The sequence below is a fragment of the Podarcis raffonei genome, chromosome 1 (genome assembly GCF_027172205.1).
Source record: "Podarcis raffonei isolate rPodRaf1 chromosome 1, rPodRaf1.pri, whole genome shotgun sequence".
NCBI classification, from domain to species: Eukaryota; Metazoa; Chordata; class Lepidosauria; order Squamata; family Lacertidae; genus Podarcis; species Podarcis raffonei.
This window is the reverse complement of record NC_070602.1, coordinates 75,582,780-75,605,956: the sequence shown is the minus strand read 5'-3', so window position 1 is coordinate 75,605,956 and position 23,177 is coordinate 75,582,780. Positions and strand designations below refer to the sequence as shown.

Here is a 23,177-nt window from a genome sequence, read left to right as displayed (position 1 = left end):
AATTAAATTATGCAACTAAAAAATGCAGATGTATTTAATTAGTGTTATTTATTCTAAGATGGTTGGTTTTTGCACACATCTCTGCTCATAGACTGCCAGTATATATTAGCAGAATAGGTAGCATGTAAAGGATTCTGCCCAATTTTCATTTTGACTATCAGAGAGTTGTCAGTTGTTATGTGCTAATCTGTTAGTTCTGCCTGCACAGCCTGAAGTGGTTCAGTCCAAGCTTTACCACTGGATTCCGTGGTAAATGAGCTCACATCCATAAATTCTGTAACAAAGAGTATAGAATGCATATCAGCCTGTCTGGCTGGAATGTCTCTAGCTGACAGACACAAATGCTTAAAGTGAAAGACAGCTCAGAAATGAGTTGCACTGTTCATATGAAAGTATTTGGTTGGGTTGTTCTCCTATTATAATCCACTTCCTTCCAGTAATTTGGAGTCTTGTTGACAATCCAATTTATTGAGTAATTTGTGACACGGTCCACATTTGTTTGGGCTTCATTCTTTCTGTCTAATATCTCTTGTAACCCTAATCCAGCCAATAGGTTTTTCCCAGAGTTTTGATTCATGAAGCAAAAGGTGATTGATGGTCTCTGCTGAGCTATTCTTATGTAGAGTGCAAATTTATTATACTGCCAATTGGTGTACAAGGGAAACATTACATTCTCTGTCACCTTGTAAAGGTCTCACCACCCTCTCCCATCTCAAACAAATTTGCCAAGCCTAAACAAATCCCCTTCAGCAAGAACATGACTTACAGGGCTAGATCTGTTGAATTAAGCGCTCGTTTTTGTGCAACAAGAGATGCCATGTATCGAAAAGCCTAGCAGGTAGAGGTAATAGTTCTTTAAATAAAACCACTGGCCTGCTTACAAAAATGCTTACTGTCTACAATTTACATTGTTCTGAATACAATGGTACCTTCTTAAAATAAATTCCTGTAAAGCTACAGAGCTGGTAAAATATTTCTGCTGTGCAACGTGGGAAACAGGCTCATAAAATTTTATGTGGAAAAAATGGTGAGGTGAGACCCTTTTCATTTCTATGTATACCATATGGATAGATATACAGTATATCTAAATATTTATGGGAAGTTATACAGTATATCTAAATATTTATGGGAAGTTATGCTACCTGTTTGGCAATAGCAAAGATCTGATCTGCCGGGGGTTACTGGGCAGAATAATACACAAACTGAGGAAATGTGAATGTTTAAACATGAAGGATTGAGGAGTTGTCACGTCTTCCATTTGCAAAGGCCTTCCTAAATGTGTACCCACCCATATACTTGAGATACGCAATTGAGGTGCATATAATGAGGGTTCTAAATCTAAACAATGAGTCCAGGGGGCTTCCTACTGCAGACAGTTACCCTTCAACTTGTGGAGCTTGAAATGGGCATTTTCCCAAATAATGTTTTACCATAAACTCAATACTTCTTTTAAAAAGACAATGCCATTCATTAATCTCTACTGGTTTTCAGTATGGCCTATGTTGTCTGGCTATTGCTATGAAGCAGTTTGATCAGGGCTGTGTGGCTATGAGGTGTGTTGAGGCCATCACCTCAGGGTGGCAGGTTCCAGACAGCTGGGATGGGTGCTGCCACCGTGCATCCACTACCACTCACCCACTGCCCACCCACCTACCACCTGCTTTTCTCTGAAGAAGAAGAAGAAGAGTTTGGATTTGATATCCCGCCTTTCACTCCCTTTAAGGAGTCTCAAAGCGGCTAACATTCTCCTTTCCCTTCCTCCCCCACAACAAACACTCTGTGAGGTGAGTGGGGCTGAGAGACTCCAAAGAAGTGTGACTGGCCCAAGGTCACCCAGCAGCTGCATGTGGAGGAGCGGAGACGCGAACCCGGTTCCCCAGATTACGAGACTACCACTCTTAACCACTACACCACACTTGCTCTCTGGCTCCTTTTATTCCCTTGGAATAATGGTGGCTGTGGAGTAAGAGGTGGATTCAGCATTTTCAGTTTGGGCTGGAGCGGCAAAATGTCCTGGGCCAGCCCTGGCTTTGATTTTTATTCTGTTTTTATTTTTATTTAATATGATCTATTTCAATGAATGTTAGTTTTAGCACTCACTCCTGACTAGATGGAAAAGGTAGTCCAAAAATTGTGCAAATAAATAAATAAGTTTCGGGCTGCTAATCTTCATGTAATTTTGAGTTATCATGCCATTCCCAGCAAACACAGCAATCAACACAAAAGCTCTTCTGAAATTATGCGAGCCGCAATCATGAGATATGTTCTAGAACAATTTTTTCACACACACACACACACACACACACACACTGTAAGTCAACCACTTTCCTCTAAGGATTCCAAAATTACATTTGTTTTACAGGTCTTCCAAAAATGTTTTAATGAAAATTAGCCTCAAGGGAAGGATGTTCTCCACTGCTTGTTCCTCCTGAGTTCCTTCACAGGAAAAAAAAGTCCCTTAAAATTAATACTCCTCCCCAGATGCAAATACACTTGGCCAGCCCCTGACAGAGTAAAAAAAAAAGGGGGGGGAGCATCATCTATTTACCTATGCACCTGCTAAAAATCTCTGAAGCCCCACCTCTTAGGAAACTTGTGAAACAATCTGGGAACTGAGCCAAAGTCCACACTCCTGCTATATAAGAGTCATCAAAAGACAGGTGCCTCCTCAGAAGCCTGTCGTTCGGTACCTGTTGCCGAATCCCAGCCAAGATGGGGACAGGCAGGGGGGCAAGGATACCACTATGGATACCAATGATAGTGATCGCCTTAACATGCCAAAAAGGTAGGAAATTTTAACAGAACTTCATTCCCTGGGCAACAGCTAGTGCCTGCTTTCTCCATGGTCCGAAGGACTTTACAGTGATTTTGTTTGCTTTGCCTCATTAAATCTAATCAGGACTTTAAATATATTTGCCCTCTATTTTCCTATCACCATTCTAAAGACAATATGCTCAGGTTTCAGGGATACAAAATTAACTGCCCCAGTGCCCTGAGGCAGTCGTTTGGTAGATCAATAGGCCATGATCAGTAAGTAGATCAGCCTCAGTATAAAAGCCATTAAAAATTGGTTTCATCTTTTACGCTCAGACACTGATTGATTTTTGCTAGCACAAATGAGGTTTGTAAAATGTGATTGTTGAAAGGAGCAAACCTGGCAGGTTAATAAGACAAAGAGAGAATTGTATATATTCTTTGTAAAACCATATGACTGCATCATTAAGCCTTTTGAAGTCAGTAGCAAAACTCTTGCTGACTTTGATGAACTGAGTTCCAGTTTAAATCCAGTTATGTTTGAGATCAGCCATACAGAAAGGGGTACCAGAATAGGACTTTGTGCCGGTGGAGCATTTTTCTGTGGCCTTCCATGGAATCAAAGTATTCTGAAATAAGGGACATACCATTGTGATCCATGGAACTAAAATGCTCTGCGAAAATGAGACAATACTTTTAAGGGAAACACAGGTTTGAAAGCTTCTTTCCTTCTATCAGCATCTTCGATGGAGAACAATTTCAAGAGTCAACCAGTTCCATTCACATTTTCTTTCTGAGCCTAGAGCAAAAATGGATGCAAACTCTAGGTTCTGAAAATAGCACAATACATAGCTATTTGAAAACTAAACCAGGCAAGCCCAGAGCCAGTTATTTCCTCAGCAGTGCATCCACAGAGAGTGTTCTTGAGTTAATGACTTCTCTCTCTTCCCCTTCAATTGCAAATGTGTATTGAAACAGGATGGTTTCCACTTACAGCTACAATATTCTATGTGGGCATCAGAAAATACAGTGAATACTTCACCACAGGACAGCTGGTGTAGGCTACATGGAATGAACTACATCACTATCATTACAAATCTGTCTTATTTAAGATCTCCTACCCATTTATACTGAATAAATAGCATAGAATTCAGGACAGCTGTTTCAGGGAGAATTGCACATGATTTGTATGCAAGTAAGGGAAAGTTTGTTGGGGTTTTTTTTTGGGGGGGGGGTTTTAAAGGCGGGTGGTCTAGAAGAGGAAGCTGCCCAAGGCTGATTCAACTGGTTCATGTTTTGGTATAATTTGGTCAACTCAGGATGCTGCAGCAGTTGAAGGGCAAAATCCATCTTAGGGTTTTGTTATGAAAGGGATTGGAAATAGAACAGGCAATGTGTCAGAATGGGTTAGATCCAGACTAAGTTAATCATGCTTTATTCTCTTTCAAATCAATGGGGTAAAGTTCCTCCGGACCAATATAAGCCCCATTCAGTGGGTCTGCTCCACTAAGTCTCTTGATCCACACCAGTGTCTTTATATAAGTCTGTGGTGTACTTGCATTTGGAAGGACCTATCCACACTTATCTTGTCCCACCACTTTCCTCCGGGGAAACTCGCTCCTTACAACTGAATCACAGCAAATGTCAACTGGATTTTCCATTAATTGATGATTGCTCTGTTTCAGTGGGAAAGGGCAGGTTTTCCTAGGGAAAGCAGTCTGGCAAGTGGAAAACTCCTGAGACTCATGCTTTCTAGGCATGGGACAAGGGGAAGTGTGGGTGAACGTGAATTCTGCACAGTTCTGGCCACCTTATCTCAATAACTGGGCAAGGTCAGTTCAAGGGATTAATGGGTTGGAGCAGTTTCCCACTCAGGAAACGTGAGCTCAGAAAAGAAGGGGGCTTTTTTCTTCAGAAAAGAAAGGTAACTAAAGGGTGAATTCTAGAGATTGACAAAAGCATGGATTGTGTTGAGAAAGTGGACACAGAGAGGTATTTTCTCCCTCTCTCATGCCAGAACAGGGAGTTACCCAACAAAACTGATTAGCACTTGATTCAGGATAGATAAGAGAAAGTCCTTCATCACCTTAAGAAGAGCAGAAAACCAGTCAGGGAGAGCAGGTTGTTAACCATAATAATTAAGTGGAACCTCCATGTTCATGCAGTACAAATCTGAATAGAGTATCAGTTGTGTGGCGTGAGGGGGAGAGTGGGAAAGGTCTGCTGCCTTGATACTCTGCTTCTGCTGGGAAGGGTCAGAGCTCAGTGGTAAAGCACATGCTTTGTCCAGTGGAGTGAACTCTCTAACAACTGAAAGCATCTGATGCTTTACAAATGGGAAAGCCACAGATAATCGTAGAATCATAGACCTGTAGACTTGAAAGGAACCCTGAGGGTCATCTAGTCCAACCCCTTGCAATGCAGAAATCTCAACTAAAGCATCCCTGCCAGATGGCCATCCAACCTCTGCCTAAAAACCTCCCATGAAGAAGAATCCACAACTTTATGAGGGAGTCTGTTCCTCTGTTGAATAGCTCTTACTATCAGAAAGTTCTTACTGATGTTTAGCCAGAATCTCCTTTCTTGTAACTTGAAGCCATTGGTTCAGGTCCTACTTTCCAGAGCAGGGGAAAACAAGCTTGGTCCATCTTATTTCAACCCAACAATCTTCCATGTGACAGCTCTTTAGATACTTGAAGAAGGCTATTATCCTTCCTCTCAGCCTGCTCATTCCCAAGCTAAACATACCCAATTCCCTCAACCATTTCTCATCAGGCTTTGTTTCCAGGCCCTTGCTAATCTTGGTTGCCCTCCTCTGCATAGCTTTCAGCTTTCCAATATGCTCCTTAAATTGAGATGCCCAGAACTGGACACAAGACTCCAGGTGTGGTCTGACCAAGGTGGAACAGAGCAGTACTATTACTTCTCTTGTTCAGGACACTATACTTGTGTTGATGCAACCTAGAATAGCATTGGTCTTTTTCTTTTCCTTTTTTTACTGCTGCATCACACTGTTGACTCATGCTAAGCTTGTGGTCTACTAAGACCCCTAGATCCTTTTCACATGTACTACTGGCAAGCTAGGTGTCCCCCATCTTAAATTTGTGCAGCTGGTTCTTCCTGCCTAAGTGTAGAACCTGACATTTGTCTCTATTGAAATTCATTTTGCTAGCATGAGATCAAATCTGTGGGCCTGCCTACTTGTAAGTGAGCCTGCCTGTGTGCTGAGACACCCATGCACAATATGCCTCCATGGTCTGAAGCATAGGACAGGTCTTTTAAAATACTGATGCTTAGACTTCAGAGTGCCCTTTCCTGAGAATTTTACATAGCCCCTTCCATTCTTGGTTTCAGACAGCATGCTAAAAGCAACTTTGTTTAGCTGGGCTTTTGAAAGAGGAAGGGAATGGCTTTAGGAGACTGGTTGATGATTTGAAAATTGTATTTTGAGCTGATGCCAGTTCCCCCACCCATGATGTTTTCTATGTAGTTTTGCTTGTTAGATGTTAAGTTGATGGGCCAGGCAAAAATATTTTTAATGAAGAAATGAATTAAAGTTTGGTCAAATCCTGTGCCATTGCCTTTTGCTAGTTAGCAGAATTGTTGCAGTCCCTTTCTCACTGTTTTAACTGTTGCCACAGTCAACACCCAGGTTGAACAATCCCAGTATGAAGACCAGCAATCCCAGTATGAAGACCAGCAGTATGATCAACAGCAGCAGCAGTCAAATTACGACTATCCATCTGTGCAGCCGACACATGATGACCGTAGGTGTTTCTAACTTCATTTGGACTCCAGCGCTAGCCAGATATGCTTGCAATTGCCAAGCCATAATTATTTCCGTCTTTCCCATATTCTTGGTCTCTGCTTTAAATTCCTACATAGTTTTGCATCCCAGCCTCTTAGTAGGCAGAGATGAGGCAATACTGAAGCTAAAGGTTTTCTGCTTTAGCTCACAAAGTGATTGCTTGCACACCCCTCTGAGTTGCACCTGTTCCTTTTTGCTCTGTAAATGAAAACTGAGCTCCTCAAGCTATTAATTTGTTATCTTTGGGAACATGTAGGGTGTTAAGGCTTGATTCTTAGATAGTGTACAGTGGATAAAGTTTTGTTTATCTTGAGATTATGCTAATTTCCATCAGTCAAAGAGCAAGCAAACACCCTCATGTGAGGCAGGTATCTAATCTAGAACTATGTTTGTATTGCATAGGTGTTTGCGCAGCACACAAATATATTACGTGTGAGCATGGGTGTACACCCATGTGGTACACCCAAGATAGTGGGACATTTAAATACATCCCTTTGTGCTTAGAAGTTCTAAACTGCATCACTTCCAACTGGGACAGGTCCAGCATATCTGCATAGTAATTTTATCATTTTGGAAATGCCTAAGAATGTTAGATTGTGTTTTTGAATAATTAGAGAAAGCTGTTTGCATGGCTCACCGGCTAGATCACCTTCGCTTCTACAATAAATTGCACATTGTCCATTTTACACAATATGCTTAAAAACTGGCTCCCTTTTAGCTAAAGTAACAATGACAGCTTGAACAGAACTGACAGGGAGAAGCCAAAGTTAAAGAGATTCAGAAAGGAACACAGCCCATGACCCAGCCAAAGTCTGTAATATAATAACAATAATAATTTATTATTTATACCCCGCCCATCTGGCTGAGTCTTCCCAGCCACTCTGGGCGGCTTTCAATTGAGTGTTAAAAACAATACAAAGCCCCTTTAAATTCAATGGAAGAGTTAAATGTGCTGTTGAACACTGGCTTTTATCACTTTGTGCAATTTACAAATTTATCTGTTCTGAGAAATAGGTGATTATCTCTTGCTTTGCCTTAATCTAACATTAATTGGGTTTCACACTCTGTGCAATCTACAAACTATGGGGAATAGCCAACAAAGTCAGAGTAGACCCTCTGAAATTTATGGACTTAATTACTTACATCAATTTATTTTGATGAGTCATCTCTGAGTATGACTAACTTTGGATATTGCCCAGTTAAACAGAATTAAAGAATTCTTAGGTAAATTTTTTTGACACAAGTTATGCAAATGATAACCAAAGTGGTTCTTAAAATAAACTATGGTATTCATTTCATATACTGTATTCTATTTATGGTAGGAGCTATAAAAGATCAGGACTATTCACATTTTGAATCATCCAAGATACACGGAGTTAGTTTTGTATTGCTTTTAAAGGCAGGCTAAGTCTTGCACTAAGTAATTTTTTTATATAACTTTTCTGCATCTCATTATCTTTTATATTTTTGCAAAAAAACAAAAACAAACAACAAACAACAACACACAAAAGAGGGACTTTCTGGGGGAACTGTAGAAAGCTTTATGTTTCAAACTGTAGAAATTCTTACATAAAAAACTGTATATGACTGGTACCTCAGTCCCACATAAACTACAAGTGTTGGTAAATTCTAGTGGGAAGGGAGGAAATCCGCTATTTCCTCCTCTCTTCTTGTATGTTGCAATAGCCCTTGTGTTGAACAGAATCTATGTTTTTACTGCAAAGGGGCAAGCACTGATGTAGGAATATCTGGAAGTAATTCCTGAATCATGGCTAGCCCATAATGAGATTTCAGAAATGATAAAAGAGGCTAAGACAAGGAGAACCTACTGGATCAGGTCAATGGCCCACCTAGTCCAGCATCCTCTTCTCACAGTGGCCACCCTGATGCCTGTGGGAAACCATCAAATGCTGATATCCTTTCCTCTCACACCAGGTTTAATGAACTCCTACTTCAGTGTAGCAACACAAAACGGCTATAATTACACACACAGTTAAACCATGGTTTCTTTAAACCATGGCTAGGTTAACAAACCACAACATATCATCTTATAGACAAGTAAGCAAGCCACAGTTTATTTTCCCAAAGTATGTTTTGTTTCTAGCCTTCTGCCTCTGTAACTTGGCAATTGTCTCAGGCAGGATGGCCAAATGAACCAAGGTAAAGCAGCAAGGCTGCTGGGTTTGGACAAAATGTCAAACCTTTGTTAAAATAAGCCATGGCTGAGAAGCCAACAACAAACCATGGTGTGCCATAGTTTGTGACCAGAAAACAAACCATGCTTAATCTGTTTGACTACAGCTTTGAATATTCAAACAAACAACTCTGATTCAACATATGATGGCTTCATGTTACATGTAATCCAAACCAAGACCATGCTATTATAGATCCTGCTGTTTGTTATGCCTAGATACATCCAGCGCAAATCTCTTTGTATGCAAGTTCAGAAACAAGATATTCCATAAAATATAATCACATTTTGTTTGAGCCAAACACAGTGAAAGGATTTAATCCCTCTCACGTTGCTCACAGTGTATGTGATGCCCTTTCACAAAGCAAAGGGAAAGCAATTAATTTACAATGTGTGTAGTTTTACCTGGAAGAGGCTGGTATCATATTCAAGTTACCGTATGCCCCACATGAGAAAAGCCTCATTACATGAGTAAAGTTGGCACCATTTTGGTTATTTTGACAAGTTGTATTTGGTGCCAATTCTGACAGAACACTTTTGACATTTTATTTCTGCAGAAAGTGGTAGGTAGTGTCACACCAATACTTTCCTCATGTGCATATCCGAACACTTAGTTAAGAAAAAAAATTTTAAGCAGAAATTTTGTGCCTACTTACTTGAGAAGAAATCTCAGTAAACTCACTGGGGAATCACTTTCAGGTAAACTATGCACAGAATTGGGCTATCAGTATGACAAATCTCAGGATTTCATCACCAGCCACTTGGCCTCTACCTTAGAATCCTTTAATAGCTCACTAGAATTTGCATTTAAAAGCCACACTACCCAGAATAGAAAGGGGGGGGGAATTGAGAATCATAGTTGAACTCTCATTGCCCCAGCCATCAAGGCCAACAGTAAGAGATCGTGGAAGTTGTAGTTCAGAAGGTCTGGAGAGCGCCAGGCAGGGGGAAGCTGCATTAGAGCTTTATTCATCAAATTGATTTGGAGATATCTCTCTATTATTTCATTATGGAAATGCTGGTACAAGCTGTAATCATATTTATTTCCATCAGCTTTTGTCAAACCATCTCGTAGTCCTCCTGTGACCATCATCCCTCCCATGAGAACAACTCTGGCTGTGAAAGGTAAGTGAACCACAAACCACATTCTTGTGTTTTAGACAATAATCTTCCACTCACTGGGTGAACTTCAACAAATGAGTCCTATCAGTGGCAGCCCTATGCAAGGACTTCCACTTGTGCAATGGGGCTCTTCCCCCGCTCCTCTTCCCCATCTCCCCTGTGTCCTCCCCCACCGCCATTGGCTCTGGCGAGTTGGGAGAGTGCCCAAATTGGGGTTGGGGAGGTGGGGTGGAAGAGAGGGGGGTTATTACATATGGCAAGCTGAAATGCTTTCCTTGACGGAACTATTCCATTAGCAAGAAGTTGGATTCCTCCCACTGATTCAAGTTCCATTCCATTTACTTCAAAGGTTCTTTAGCAGCTGTATTCCAGAAAGGAAGATTGCAAAACTGAACCTTAGTATCATATCGGTTAGAAATGGACTAGGGAGAAACAAAGGAAAGGGAAACAACCCATGGGCTTCCCTTCAAGATCAAACAACAGATCAAGCGCAAATAAAAGAATACCATGTGGCCATATTTTATAGAAATGTAGATTTTGAAGATAAACTGAGGATGATTCTTGGATGAATGGATAGGTGGGTGGGTGGGTGAGCGAAGGATTTGGGTAGAACCTTACAGATTATTTTGAATCCACAGCCGGAAACTCTGCTCACAATGGGAGAGTGTGTAGCACATGGGGCAACTTCCATTTCAAGACCTTTGATGGGGACATCTACCATTTCCCTGGCACCTGCAACTACGTCTTTTCCTCCCACTGCAAATCTGATTATGAAGACTTCAACGTCCAAATAAGGCGCTCTGTGGTTGAGAATGCTGCCATTATCAGCCATATCATCATAAAAATTGATGGAGCAGCCATTGAACTGACGCCACACTCCATTACTGTCAATGCAGAACAGTAAGTTCAGTTACTTTACTAACGACCTTATTAATGCTATTGGGGCCAACAACACAGAGTGGCTGTGTGGTACAGGAGCAAACAGCTATGCATAGTCCAAGGTGGGTTATAAATGCCACAGCTTTTATTGGTTGTAGCTGTAGTTCACAGGCTCCAGTGTTTTCAGAGAGCAACGATCCTATCATCAGGCACCTAAAGTGCTGGAATAAGGCTGATTTATAAGTGAAAGTGTTAAGAGAAAAGTGTCTTTGCATGAGAATAGTCATGGTTAGACCTGGGCCACATCAGTCTTCAAGTCATATAAGAATGGGGTAGTTTCATATGCTTGAACCATGTGTCTGTTTATATTGAAGGGGTGCCATGAATGTTCTTAAAAAGATGAATTAGGTTTTTGTCATCGAGAGGTTTTCTATTTGCCACCTTCAGTTGCAATTTGCTTTATCTCCAGTGTCCAGCTGCCCTACAGCCACTTGGGAATCTTGATGGAGACAGTCTCAGGTTACCTGAAAATTGTTTCCAAGCTAGGCTTGGTGATCATGTGGAACCAAGAGGATGGCCTTCTGGTAAGAATATGAATGCTCAATATGCTGTTTTGTAACGAACAACCATGACACTATTTATCATGTGTTTGTTAGCAAGTAAGTGGTGATTAAAAGTATTTGCAGTTTAGATGTGATGCCCTCCATTTCGTTTTGAAATTAGGAAAAAACAAATTTGCCTGTATTCGGCATCGAAGATTACCTAATGCAAGATTACCTTCTTCTTAGTAAAGAGGGGGGAAACAAGATGAAAGCTGTTGCTAAAAATTAATCGCTTTTCTCATGTAATCAGCATTCCTGAGTGCATATCTTTTAGAGAAAGGTCTTGAGCCGCACAGTTTAGAAGATAAAAGCACAAGCACAATCCCACACTTAAATTCATACTATTTTAAAAGTGAAATGTAAAGATAGCTATAACTCTTGAGATTTTTTAAAAAAGGGGTTTGTTTGTTTTTGTTTCAGTTTACTCATGAGTGACTTCATAAGTCATGCCTGATATTGTGAACCAGAATGATTATTCAGTATATCCCTTTGCTCTCTTGAGTTCTTGTATCATTTCTTTGGTGGTCTGGTCATTATGTTTCATCATGTTAATATCTTAATTCAGTGGGTTGGATCAAAACTTGAAGGGGCAGAATTGCACTAACCAGACACTCCTACAGACAGAAGTGATGAGTGTGCTTCCTTTTTTTTTTTTCATTTCCCTCTTCTCTCTTCAGCCCCACATGCCCCCACTCAAATCTGTTCCAGGGGGTTGGGGAGCCTGTCAGACCAACATGGAAGATGATGTGGGGAAGGGTTCAAGGAAGAAGGGGAAACTGTTCTAAGAATAGAGAGTAATCAAAATGAGCCATTCAAAATTAGCTCAGTCAGGTAGTAAATATTTACAAGCTCAATCAGGGTTCATCTATACATCAGTTGTTCACCACTCTCATGCAAAACCAGCCATCAGCTCTCATTTTTATTCATCATATTCAACACTCTGTGATTTCACTATACTTATCTCTTGCTTCCCCCATTTGTTTTAGCTTGAACTGAATGAGAAATATGCTAATCAGACTTGTGGACTTTGTGGAGACTTCAATGGAATCTCAACTTTCAATGAATTTGTTTCTAACAGTAAGTATACAACCCCCCCCCCACAACAACGCACACAGGCAGTTCTGTTGTTATTGCTTCTGAAAGTTCATTTGTAAGACGGCAATGTTTATATTGGCAAACACTTGTGAAAGGCTGTGTGGCATTTTAAAAGGACCAAGGCTCGTCTGTTGAAGTGATCTCTTGCAAAAATTGCAGTCTTTGTTTTCCCTGTCTTTTTGTAGCTAATTCTGTAAATGGTCTATTACATCTTTAAAACATGAGTATTTTTTTTTTTTAATGTGGGAATGGGGCTCCCAACTTCGAATATACGAACATAGGAAGCTGCCTTATACCATTGGTCCATCTAGCTTAGCTCTGTCTATGCTGGCTGGTGTCAGCTCTCTAAGGTTTCAGACATGGGTCTCTTCTAGTACTACCAGGAGACACCAGGAATTGAACATGGGGCCTTCTCTATGTAGAACACTTGCTCTACCACTGAGCTATGGCCCTTTCCTGAGTTTGTGTCAAGCAAGGAGAGTAATGATGTAGCAGAGAACATCCTCCTCCAAGTTTCTGACCTGGCTATATCTTGTCTCCCTGACCTATGCCACTACATAGTGCTAGTCTGTGATGCAGGATCTTTCAAGGCAGACGTGGGTAGGATTCCTTCATGGAAGTTTGAAAGAGGGCAGACCTACATTCTGTTTTTGGTGTTATGCACCAATCCATCTGTCCTAAAGGATAACAGCCCATCCAGCAGGGAATTCACCATGGATCTTGAGCAACTTCTGGTTTGATGTGGCCAGGAAGGCATCTTGGTTGGGATTGCCAACAAGATGATGCAGACAGATGTGGGTGTTTTTACTTTAACCTCAGTGACCTTAGTAGGAACTATAGCTGTTAGATTAATCACAACTTGGAATTTGTTAATGCATAGGTATGGGACAAGAATCTGGGCTTTCTTGAGGTAAATGGGTAGGGGTGGGGACTTTTAAAATATATCTTTCCAGTAGTTGACCTGGCTGTCACCTCATGGGCTCAAGCTCTTGCTTCTACATCCATCTGCCAAACTTATCTGGCATAAAGAAAATAAAGATGTGGCCTGTGCCACCCTGAACCAGTAGGGTTGGCTGTACCCTATCTACTCCTGCTCTAACTACAATTTTAGGATGACCATTTTGAAAATAATGCTATTCATACTTATTGCAGACATCAAACTGAATCCTGTGCAGTTTGGAAACATGCAGAAGATGGATGGACCCACCGAAGAATGCCAAGATCCTGCCCCTTCAGCTGCAAGCAATTGCAGTCAGGAGTTTGTAAGGATTCTTTTTGTTGTACCTTCTTTTTAAGGGAGATCTGATATTTTCTTTCCCTTTGCTTTGTCTTCAGGGAATGCAAAAGACACTGAGACAATGAACTTTTGGAAATAAATGCTAACTTACAAATATCATTGGTTAAAATCAGTAGTAGTTCAATAGCTAACTGGCGCTTTATGAAGCCCATTGATTTTACACACTGTCTATTTCCTACTTCCAGAGTACTGTCTGCCAAACAGTATTGACTGGTGAAGCATTCATGGGCTGCAATGCACTGGTTGAAGTACAAGATTACATTGATGCTTGTGTACAAGACTTGTGCAGCTGTGATAAGTCTGCCACTGATTATTGCATTTGCAACACCTTTGCTGAATATTCCCGGCAATGTGCCCATGCTGGTGGACTGCCAATGGAATGGAGGACAGAAGATCTGTGTGGTAAGTATCTCTGAAAGGCACTTCCGCCTCTCTGGGTCAGACTCAATTAATCATAATGTGGGGGGCACTGTTGTAGGCCGTCTAGCCTAATCCTTTGCTTAATACAGAAATCCAGTAAGCCCAACAGATGGTTGCCCAGCCTCTGCTTAAAGACCTCTAGTGAGAGAGGGAACTCTCCAACCCCATGCAATGGATTCCATTCTTGAATAGAACTTTCCATCAAAAAAGATTCTCCTCCTGTTCCACTGAAGTCTACCCCCTGTAGCTTAAGCCCATTTGATTTAGTCCTGTCCTCTGGGGCAGCAGAAGACACAATTTTTCCCTGTTTGGTGCAACAGTTCTTCATGTATTAGAAGTGTGCTTTCTTGTCTCTGCCTAGTATACATATACCCAGTTTCTTAATTTTCCCCTCACTGGGCTTGTTTTCCATACTCCTGCTTAAAAAAAAAACCTCACCAGAACATAAAACACCATTTGTTTAAAGCAATTTCACCTCAAGAAAACAACCAACACAAAAATTACATAGTGGGTCATCTAATGTTTCTTAATTCATGTCTCCTTTCAGCCAAGACATGCCCTTTCAATATGGTACACCAGGAATGTGGCTCCCCCTGTTCTAATACTTGTACCAATCCCGAAAGGTCCCAGCTCTGTGAAGATCATTGTACAGATGGCTGCTTTTGTCCACCAGGTAAGTCAACAAACAACATTAGGCTGACAGCAGGGGCTCTGGATATTAATAGCTTTCCATAGAAAACAGCTTCCTCAGTTACAGTTTTAAATGAGATAGTCATGATTGCTATCCTCTGCTATGAAAATTAAGGGTGGTTCTTAATCCCCCCCCCCCACTTTTGGATTTATTTTGGATCTTGTTTTTTCTATATATCTTTATAGAGTGCTTTTGTGGATAGGCAAATTAAAAATTTAATATATGCACACTTCTTTGCATATTTTAATTTTATTTTTAAAATGTTTTCAATTATCTTATAATACTTCTTGCTGCAAAGGTCATACACTCTTGCAGAAAGGCAAACCAGAAATACATACAATCAAAAAGATCGTTCTTTTTCATTTTTTAAAAAATGCATGTATTTATTTAATTCATGCTGAAGTGCTGGTGCTATTCTGAGTAACTTTCAGTTTCAGTGGGTGATGCTTAGTTCTAGTATTAGCAGAAAGAGGGGAAAAGAAATCCCTGTGAACTTTGCTGAGATTGAATGACTGTCAAGTTTTATGAGGGCAGGGTGGGGTGTTCAGTTGGATGGCTCAATGAACTGATCCAGTATGGTAGCTTGTATGCTCTTAAAACAAAGCAAACCTGGTCAAGAACACACACACACACACACACACACACACACTGCTACTACTACTACTACTACTACAGGTGTTTAATGTGTGAGAATATTGAGGGTGGCAGGAAAGGATATATTGATTATTAATATCCTTCCCAACTTGCACTAGCAAGTTTCTTCACTCTGCTAGAGTGCATTCCCCTTCTTACAGAGCAGAAAACTGGTTGCAAACTCATGTGAGTTTCTTAAGACAATAAACAATTCAATCTGGGTTGCCCAGATTGAGATATGTTCTAATATTCCTGATAAGACTTCTTTTGAATCCCTCCTAAAAGAATAAAGACACCACAGTCTTATTCATAAGTAACAAAAAGTAGTTTTACTCATTATCAGGCAGAGCACAGTGTGATCCCTGAAGGCAGGCTTTAGGCTTAAAGTTACACACATGTACAAACAGGTTTACCTCATATGGGAGATAACATGGGGAACTGCTGTGGCAGCCAGCAGTACAGTCCAGGTGATGCAGGAAGCAGACAGGACAAACGGGAAGGTCGAAAAGGGGAAGGTAGCAGCGTGACTTGCATTTTACCAGGTCTGGAAAGGTCATGCCCATCTACTAGTCACATGCAAGGAAGGATGCTCCAGGCCAGGAAGACAGGAAGTTTTGACTGGCTGAACCAAACATTCCCTTGCATATCCACTCTAGCAAAACAAGGAATGTTGTACTTGACTGCTCCCAGTGGATTACATCCCACATAATGCAGCAATGCCAATTTCTCGAGCTACTGGAAAATGGTAACATGGTAGGTTGCCATCAGGAGTCTGGCATGACAATACCAAAGTCAGTGTAATGGTGTAATGTGCCTCATAGATCTTAAAAACAATGAAACTGATACCTAACCTACCTCCTTATTCTTTTAGGCACTGTGTTCGATGACATAAGCAGCTCTGGTTGCATCGCTGTGAAGGACTGTCACTGTACTTACAATGGAGACACTTATTCTCCTGGAGCTTCTTTTGCATCCCAGTGCACTGCATGGTAAGACACCCACATCTGCTCATTCCTATTGCCTAAAAATAAATGTGATGGGAATAATGACTCAAGCGTAGAATGTTGTGGTATTAAAAAAAGAATCTCAGTATTGATGTTTACTACTTTAGTGTCAATTGCGTCAAATGCTAAAACACTGCAGCATGGAGCCACATGGATGCTCCCTTGGGTTCCGTGACAGAAGAAAGGTAGACTATAAATGATATGAAACAAAATAAGCTACAAAATACTGAAAAAACACCAACTGACAGGCATCAGATTAATATGAGTGAATTAATATGGCTGAATGTCAAGTACAGGTATCCATATTCAAAGGATATCCTGCTGTTTCTAGGATATCCCTCCAGGTATATTTGACATCAAAATTCACAAAGAAGAGGAGATATTTGAGGATTTTTTAAAAGAGCAGATTAATGTCATTGTGAAGGAGGAGGTGGAGGAGAAACCCCATTTTTTAAATAAAAAAACAACAACCCATTGAATGCATTCATATTGTATATGAAGGAGATGAAGGTTTAAAGAGGCTTTTGTTCAAATATGCGACATCAATCCATTTCTATTCCAAAATTAACTAAAGGGCCCCATTTCGGCAGTGTGTTTTGAAATATGAAGCCTTCAGGAATACACGGGTTGTGATTTATTGTTTATTGTTTCAACGTCTTTCAAAAACAGTTATTAACATTGCTATAGCTCATCAAGGAACGTTGGATTACCTACAGAAAAGTTGTTCATTAATAAAAGACCACAACCTACAGCAGCACTTAAAGAAAGGGAAATAAGTGTATTAAAATAGCCTAGCTTTAATTATTGTACTTTTCTTTTTTGCTTGTTTTGTTTTCCTTGTGTACACTGTCACCTGATGCACACCACTCTCTTCTCTTCAGTACATGTACTGGAGGCCAGTGGGCCTGTGTCAGCCTTGACTGCCCCGGAATGTGCTCTGTTGAAGGAGGCTCCCACATCTCCACATTTGATGAGAAACGTTATTCGGTCTTTGGGGACTGTAGCTATGTCTTAACTAAGGTAACCAAAAGGCAATATTTAACTTTTGGGGAGGTTTGCAATGGAGAAATCCCCACATGCAGGGATCAAAATGGCTTGGTTAGAATGTCACAGGAAAAAGGTTTGATTTATTTAAGCTATTGACATCAACAGTAATTTTCTGTACACAGGAAACCCCAGCAAAGAGTCCAACATAAAATAAGTACGTTGATGTCAGCAGGCTTTTGCAAAAGTCCCATAGGAAAGAACTGCAGTTGCCATGCTTTGGGGATTTCATATGCAACTGTTCAATTCAGCCTTCCTCAACCTGGATATTTTGGTCAACAACCCCCTTCAGCACCAGCCAGCATGGCCCTGGTCTGGGATGATGAGAGTTGGAATCCAAAAACATCTGGAGGGTACTAGGTTGCGGAAGGCTAGTTTAATTCACTGCTGTTTAAGTATTGCAGTGTATTTCTCAGACTGGGAAACCAAGCACATTTTTTAGTGGCTGGGGAGATGGAATGGAGCCTGGAAAATCTTGGGTCTGAGTCCCTATAGATTTTATGTGTATGCTACATCTGAAGGACACAGCCTCATTGACAAGGCTCATCTCACAAAACGTTGATTGAGACTAAGCTAGTTGGACTTAAAGGTAAAGGGACCCCTGACTATTAGGTCCAATCGTGACCGACTCTGGAGTTGTGAGGCTCATCTCGCTTTATTGGCCGAGGGAGCCGGCGTACAGCTTCCAGGTCATGTGGCCAGCATGACTAAGCTGCTTCTGGCGAACCAGAGCAGTGCACGGAAACGCCGTTTACCTTCCCGCCGGAGCGGTACCTATTTATCTACTTGCACTTTGACGTGCTTTCGAACTGCTAGGTTGGCTAGTTGGACTTAAAAAAGGTAAAGGTAAAGGTACCCCTGCCCGTACGGGCCAGTCGTGTCCGACTCTGGGGTTGCGTGCTCATCTCGCTTAAGAGGCCGGGAGCCAGCACTGTCCGAAGACACCTCTGGGTCACGTGGCCAGTGTGACGAAGCTGCTCTGGCGAGCCAGCACCAGCGCAGCGCACGGAAACGCCGTTACCTTCCCGCTATAAAGCGGTCCCTTTTTATCTACTTGCACTTGGGGGTGCTTTCGAACTGCTAGGTGGGCAGGAGCTGGGACCGAACGACGGGAGCTCACCCCGCCGCGGGGATTCGAACCGCCAACCATGCGATCGGCAAGTCCTAGGCACTGAGGTTTTACCCACAGTGCCACCCGCGTCCCATCTAGTTGGACTTAGTTCCCATTAAATTAATGGGACTTGAGCTTAGCCAATACTTAATTTCAATGGGGCTAAAGTATGACTAATTTAGTTTACATCCAGTCCAGAAGCTTTCACTTCAAATCAGCACCTCTCCTCAGATTACTTCCTGTATAAAGCCCTAAGCCAGGGATGGGGACCCTGTGGCTTCCGGACAGTCAGAGATGATGGGAGTTGTAGTTCAGCAGCATCTGGAGGTGTTGGTCCAGCAAAACACTGGGAGCTCTTTCACCTCATGAGCCCTCTTGCCCATTAAGATAATGGAGAGGATGCCCTATTCATGTGCTAGCTCCTTGCAATGAAATATCAATGGGAGCAAGGGATAGACCTTTTACAGCACTGGCTCCTATTCTGTGAAACACCCTTCTAAGAGAAATGTCAATTCTATGATCTTCCTTGCCTTTCAAATACAAGGTAAAGTATGCTTGTTTAGGCAAGCTCTTAATCTTCCATAGGAACTTGGCATGATATTTGACTTGCTAAATTATCACGTTTTAGTCTTATTTATATCATACTTTGTTTTTAAAAACATGTTAGCAACGTGTTGTAAAAATGACATTATATTGTTTTAATTGTGGGAAGTTGCCCCATATTGACAACGAAAAGCAGGCTGTCATTATTTTAAATAAACAACCCAGCTAGCTCAAAAGCCATGCAGTAATGGTTATATAAAAAGCCAAGCATTGCATGCTGCCTACACTCTGTGTTCTTCACTTCCAGCTCTGTGACAGTAAGGCCTTCACTGTTCTGGGAGACATTCGAAAATGTGGCCTGACAGACACCGAGACCTGCCTGAAAGGCATCGCCATCAACATAGATGGAGGAGAGACAGTAAGTATGGAAAACAAGGCCAACTATATGCTCAAAAGGGAGATTACACACTGATTTATAGAAGCACTCCTTCCGCCCACAGTGAAACAGCAAATATGTTCAGTCTTATGCAAAATGTGTAGAACTGCTCAGTTTTATCTCCTAGTCTCAATTACTACTCCTAACAATAAACCAACTGACCTGTCCCAATCAGAATGTGAACTTCAGTCCCCTTGTGTGGCCCTCATTTCCCCTCTAGGTTACAGTAAGTCCTTTCACAGTCTAGATTTCATAATATTGCAGGCCCACTGCCCCACAACCTCAAGCCCTCCACCTTTCCTTCCTTGCACATTTTCCTTCTCTTCCCACTTCTTTGTTTCCAATGCTCCTTTCTTCAAGTCTCCTTCCCCATATCTATCCTTTCCTCTGGTTACTGTTTCTTGGCCTAGTGCTCTCTTCCTTCAACTAACTTGCTTCCGGTTTCTCCCTCCCTCCCTTTGCTTCCTTATCTCCTTGTGATTCTTCCCATTCTCCAGACTGCCCCACAAACCTACTCTGATCCATAGAGAGCTGGGTGAGGATTTAATTCCAGTCAATTGACAGTTGTCCCTTCCCTCATAAAAGTTATTCCAGACATTCTAGCAGCTTTGTTTCCTGAGCAGTTGGAGCATTCATGAACAGTTCATTTCCAGCACAATCAACTGGTGTCAGAGGCTTCACTGCTACAGATGCAATACAATGTGGATTTTGTTGGAAGTTTATGTGCATGAGCAGTGTCATCCAAAGTCACAAAGAAACAGGAAAACAAGCGCATATGATATTTTTAACCATACTTGTTCATCATTATCTTTACCTTTCTCCTCTGCCAGGTAGTTGTGATCAAGTCTACTGGGGTCGTGTATGTGAATATGATCCTTTCCCAGCTGCCTATCTCAGCATGTAAGTTCTCCTTTCAGAGATAACACATGACATTCATCATTCTTCACTCTCCTACTCTATTATTGTTCTCAACATGAGGGATACCTTCAGCAAGGCTCTTCTGATGTTCTTAGGATTTTGGACTTTTCTCTTATGCTAGAAGGCCATTTACTAGGGAAAATGGTTAAAATGCTAAGCATAAGCAGTTGTTACCTCATTGTTAAGTATGCAAAATGCACATACCCTCGTGCCCCCCCCTTGTAGCAAATGCCATAGCCATATGAATCATCAGTTGACACCTGATGAAATGTTTGATCCCATTAGTAAACTCATTATATTCCACTTCGACAGCCAATGTCACCATCTTCAGGCCTTCATCCTTCTTCATCGTTGTGGATACAAAATTGGGCCTCCAGTTACAGATCCAGCTCGTGCCCATCATGCAATTATTTGTACGCTTGGACCCAACCCACAAAGAGCAGACATGTGGTAAGTGAGTCAATTAGTCATTAGTCTCAAGACATAGAGATGTTCACTGAAATCACTGTGATACTGTATGAAGGATTGCAAGGATTTAAAGTTGAATCCTGACAGGAAAGGTGTACTGTGGGGTGTGGGGGACTCCCTGGTCCTGAATGGGGCAACTGTGCCCCTGAAGGAGCAGGTGCACAGCCTGGGAGTCATTTTGGACTCACAGCTGTCCATGGAGGCGTAGGTCAATTCTGTGTCCAGGGCAGCAGTCTACCAGCTCCATCTGGAAAGCAGGCTGAGACCCTGCCTGCCGCGGACTGTTTCACCAGAGTGGTGCATGCTCTAGTTATCTCCCACTTGGACTACTGCAACACACTCTACGTGGGGCTACCTTTGAAGGTGACCCGGAAACTACAACTAATCCAGAATGTGGCAGCTAGACTGGTGACTGGGAAGCGGCCGCCGAGACCACATAACACCGGTCTTGAAAGACCTACATTGGCTCCCAGTACATTTCCAAGCACAATTCAAAGTGTTGGTGCTGACCTTTAACGCCCTAAACAACCTCGGCCCAGTATACCTGAAGGAGTGTCTCTACCCCCCATTGTTCAGCCCGGACACTAAAGTCCAGCTCTGAGGGCCTTCTGGCGGTTCCCTCACTGTGAGAAGTGAGGTTGCCGGGAACCAGGCAACGCCCTCCCGTCAGATGTCAAGGCAACTATCTGGCTTTTAGAAGACATCTGAAGGCATCCCTGTATCGGGAAATTTTAAATGTCTAATGTTTTACCATTTTTTATGTGCTGTAAGCCGCCAAGAGTGGTTGGGAAAACCCAGCCAGATGGGCGGGGTATAAATAATAAAATTATTGTTGTTGTTGTTATTTAAAGTCCCCATGGTTTTGTTCCAGGTCTCTGTGGAAACTTCAACAATGTCCAAGCAGATGACTTCAAAGCTGCCAGTGGAGTAGTAGAAGGAACTTCAGCTGCATTTGCCAACACGTGGAAAGCACAGGCCAATTGTCCTGACATCAAAAATATTTTCGAGAACCCATGTACTCTCAGCATAGAAAATGGTATGTGCACTGATATTTTGCAGCTTTTATCCTAGGACACTCTTGAACCAACAGCCTAATTAGAAAGACCCTTTAGAATTATTTTTTAAGCAGAAACTCACATTAACTCTATTAACTATTGTATGATAGAAATTGCCCTTGTAAGGACATAAAGGTCATGTTGACTTTTTTAGCTTTTATATTCCACCCTTCCTTCATGCGGCATCCTAATTCTTCTCCCTCCCATTTTATCCTCACAACAACCCTGTGAGGTAAGCTTGTCTGAGAGAATGTAACTGGTTTTTGGACACCTAGGGATCTTAAAAGCTGGGTGGGTGAGTCCAACACACACTCTCTAAGTCATAGTTTGTTGCTCTATGCCACACTGGCTCTCAGATGACAATGGCTCCCCGTAAGAGAAAAAGGCTTTGTACAGCTGGAACAATCATTGCAGACTATTCCACAGCAGAGAAACATGGCATGACAGACAAAAGATGATTATAGGTGACTTGAGCAAGCAAGCACAACTATATGATGCAGAAGGAAGGCAGAAAGATAGTTAACAATGAGAGCAAGTTCTAATACAGTATTTTCTCTCATTGACTGGCTGGAATAGGTCCTCGAACTCTGATAGTGATTCTTACATGCTTGGGTGGTGGATATAGAGGGATGCATGAGTCTGAAGGAACTAGACTATTGTACAAAGGTGAAGTTTGTAGCTCTGCCCTGCCCACCACTGGCGTAAGGTCCCTGAGAGGCTGCACAGAAGGGAATGTGTTCCTTGGGCTGAAACACATTGCCTATCTCTGCAGTAATATGTATAAAACCACATTGCCCTTTGTCTTGTACAGAAAAATATGCTTCGCACTGGTGCGGCCTGCTGACGGACAGCAATGGACCCTTTCAGAAGTGCCACTCTGCAGTAGATCCTAGTGTTTTCCACACGGTACTTTGTACATTCTCTTTCTTTGAAGTGCCAATGAGAATCTGAACATAACTCCTGGGGTGGGAATTAAACCTGTTAGAGTGGATAAACAATGTCAGGGCTTCAGTATACTCTCTGCCAAACTTTCTGTCATTAATGTATATTATCAATCCCCATATCATGTTATCCTACATATTCATTTCTCGCTTCACTACTAAATA

The 23,177-nt window shown here is 41.8% G+C and overlaps 1 protein-coding gene across 1 annotated transcript in view; it reads left to right on the top strand.

Annotated features, from left to right (window-relative positions):
• Window positions 1-2,678: 2,678 nt before the first annotated feature.
• MUC5AC (mucin 5AC, oligomeric mucus/gel-forming) overlaps window positions 2,679-23,177 on the top strand; it is a 60,722-nt gene continuing 40,223 nt past the window's right edge. Inside the window, exons 1-16 of the mRNA XM_053394490.1 lie at window positions 2,679-2,785; window positions 6,396-6,521; window positions 9,807-9,878; window positions 10,514-10,775; window positions 11,224-11,338; window positions 12,343-12,433; window positions 13,604-13,713; window positions 13,934-14,150; window positions 14,716-14,841; window positions 16,364-16,481; window positions 17,378-17,516; window positions 19,502-19,612; window positions 20,461-20,530; window positions 20,861-20,998; window positions 21,888-22,052; window positions 22,883-22,977. Coding sequence (XP_053250465.1) covers window positions 2,713-2,785; window positions 6,396-6,521; window positions 9,807-9,878; window positions 10,514-10,775; window positions 11,224-11,338; window positions 12,343-12,433; window positions 13,604-13,713; window positions 13,934-14,150; window positions 14,716-14,841; window positions 16,364-16,481; window positions 17,378-17,516; window positions 19,502-19,612; window positions 20,461-20,530; window positions 20,861-20,998; window positions 21,888-22,052; window positions 22,883-22,977 — 2,028 coding nt within the window. The 5' untranslated portion in view covers window positions 2,679-2,712. The remainder of the gene's footprint in view (window positions 2,786-6,395; window positions 6,522-9,806; window positions 9,879-10,513; window positions 10,776-11,223; window positions 11,339-12,342; window positions 12,434-13,603; window positions 13,714-13,933; window positions 14,151-14,715; window positions 14,842-16,363; window positions 16,482-17,377; window positions 17,517-19,501; window positions 19,613-20,460; window positions 20,531-20,860; window positions 20,999-21,887; window positions 22,053-22,882; window positions 22,978-23,177) is intronic.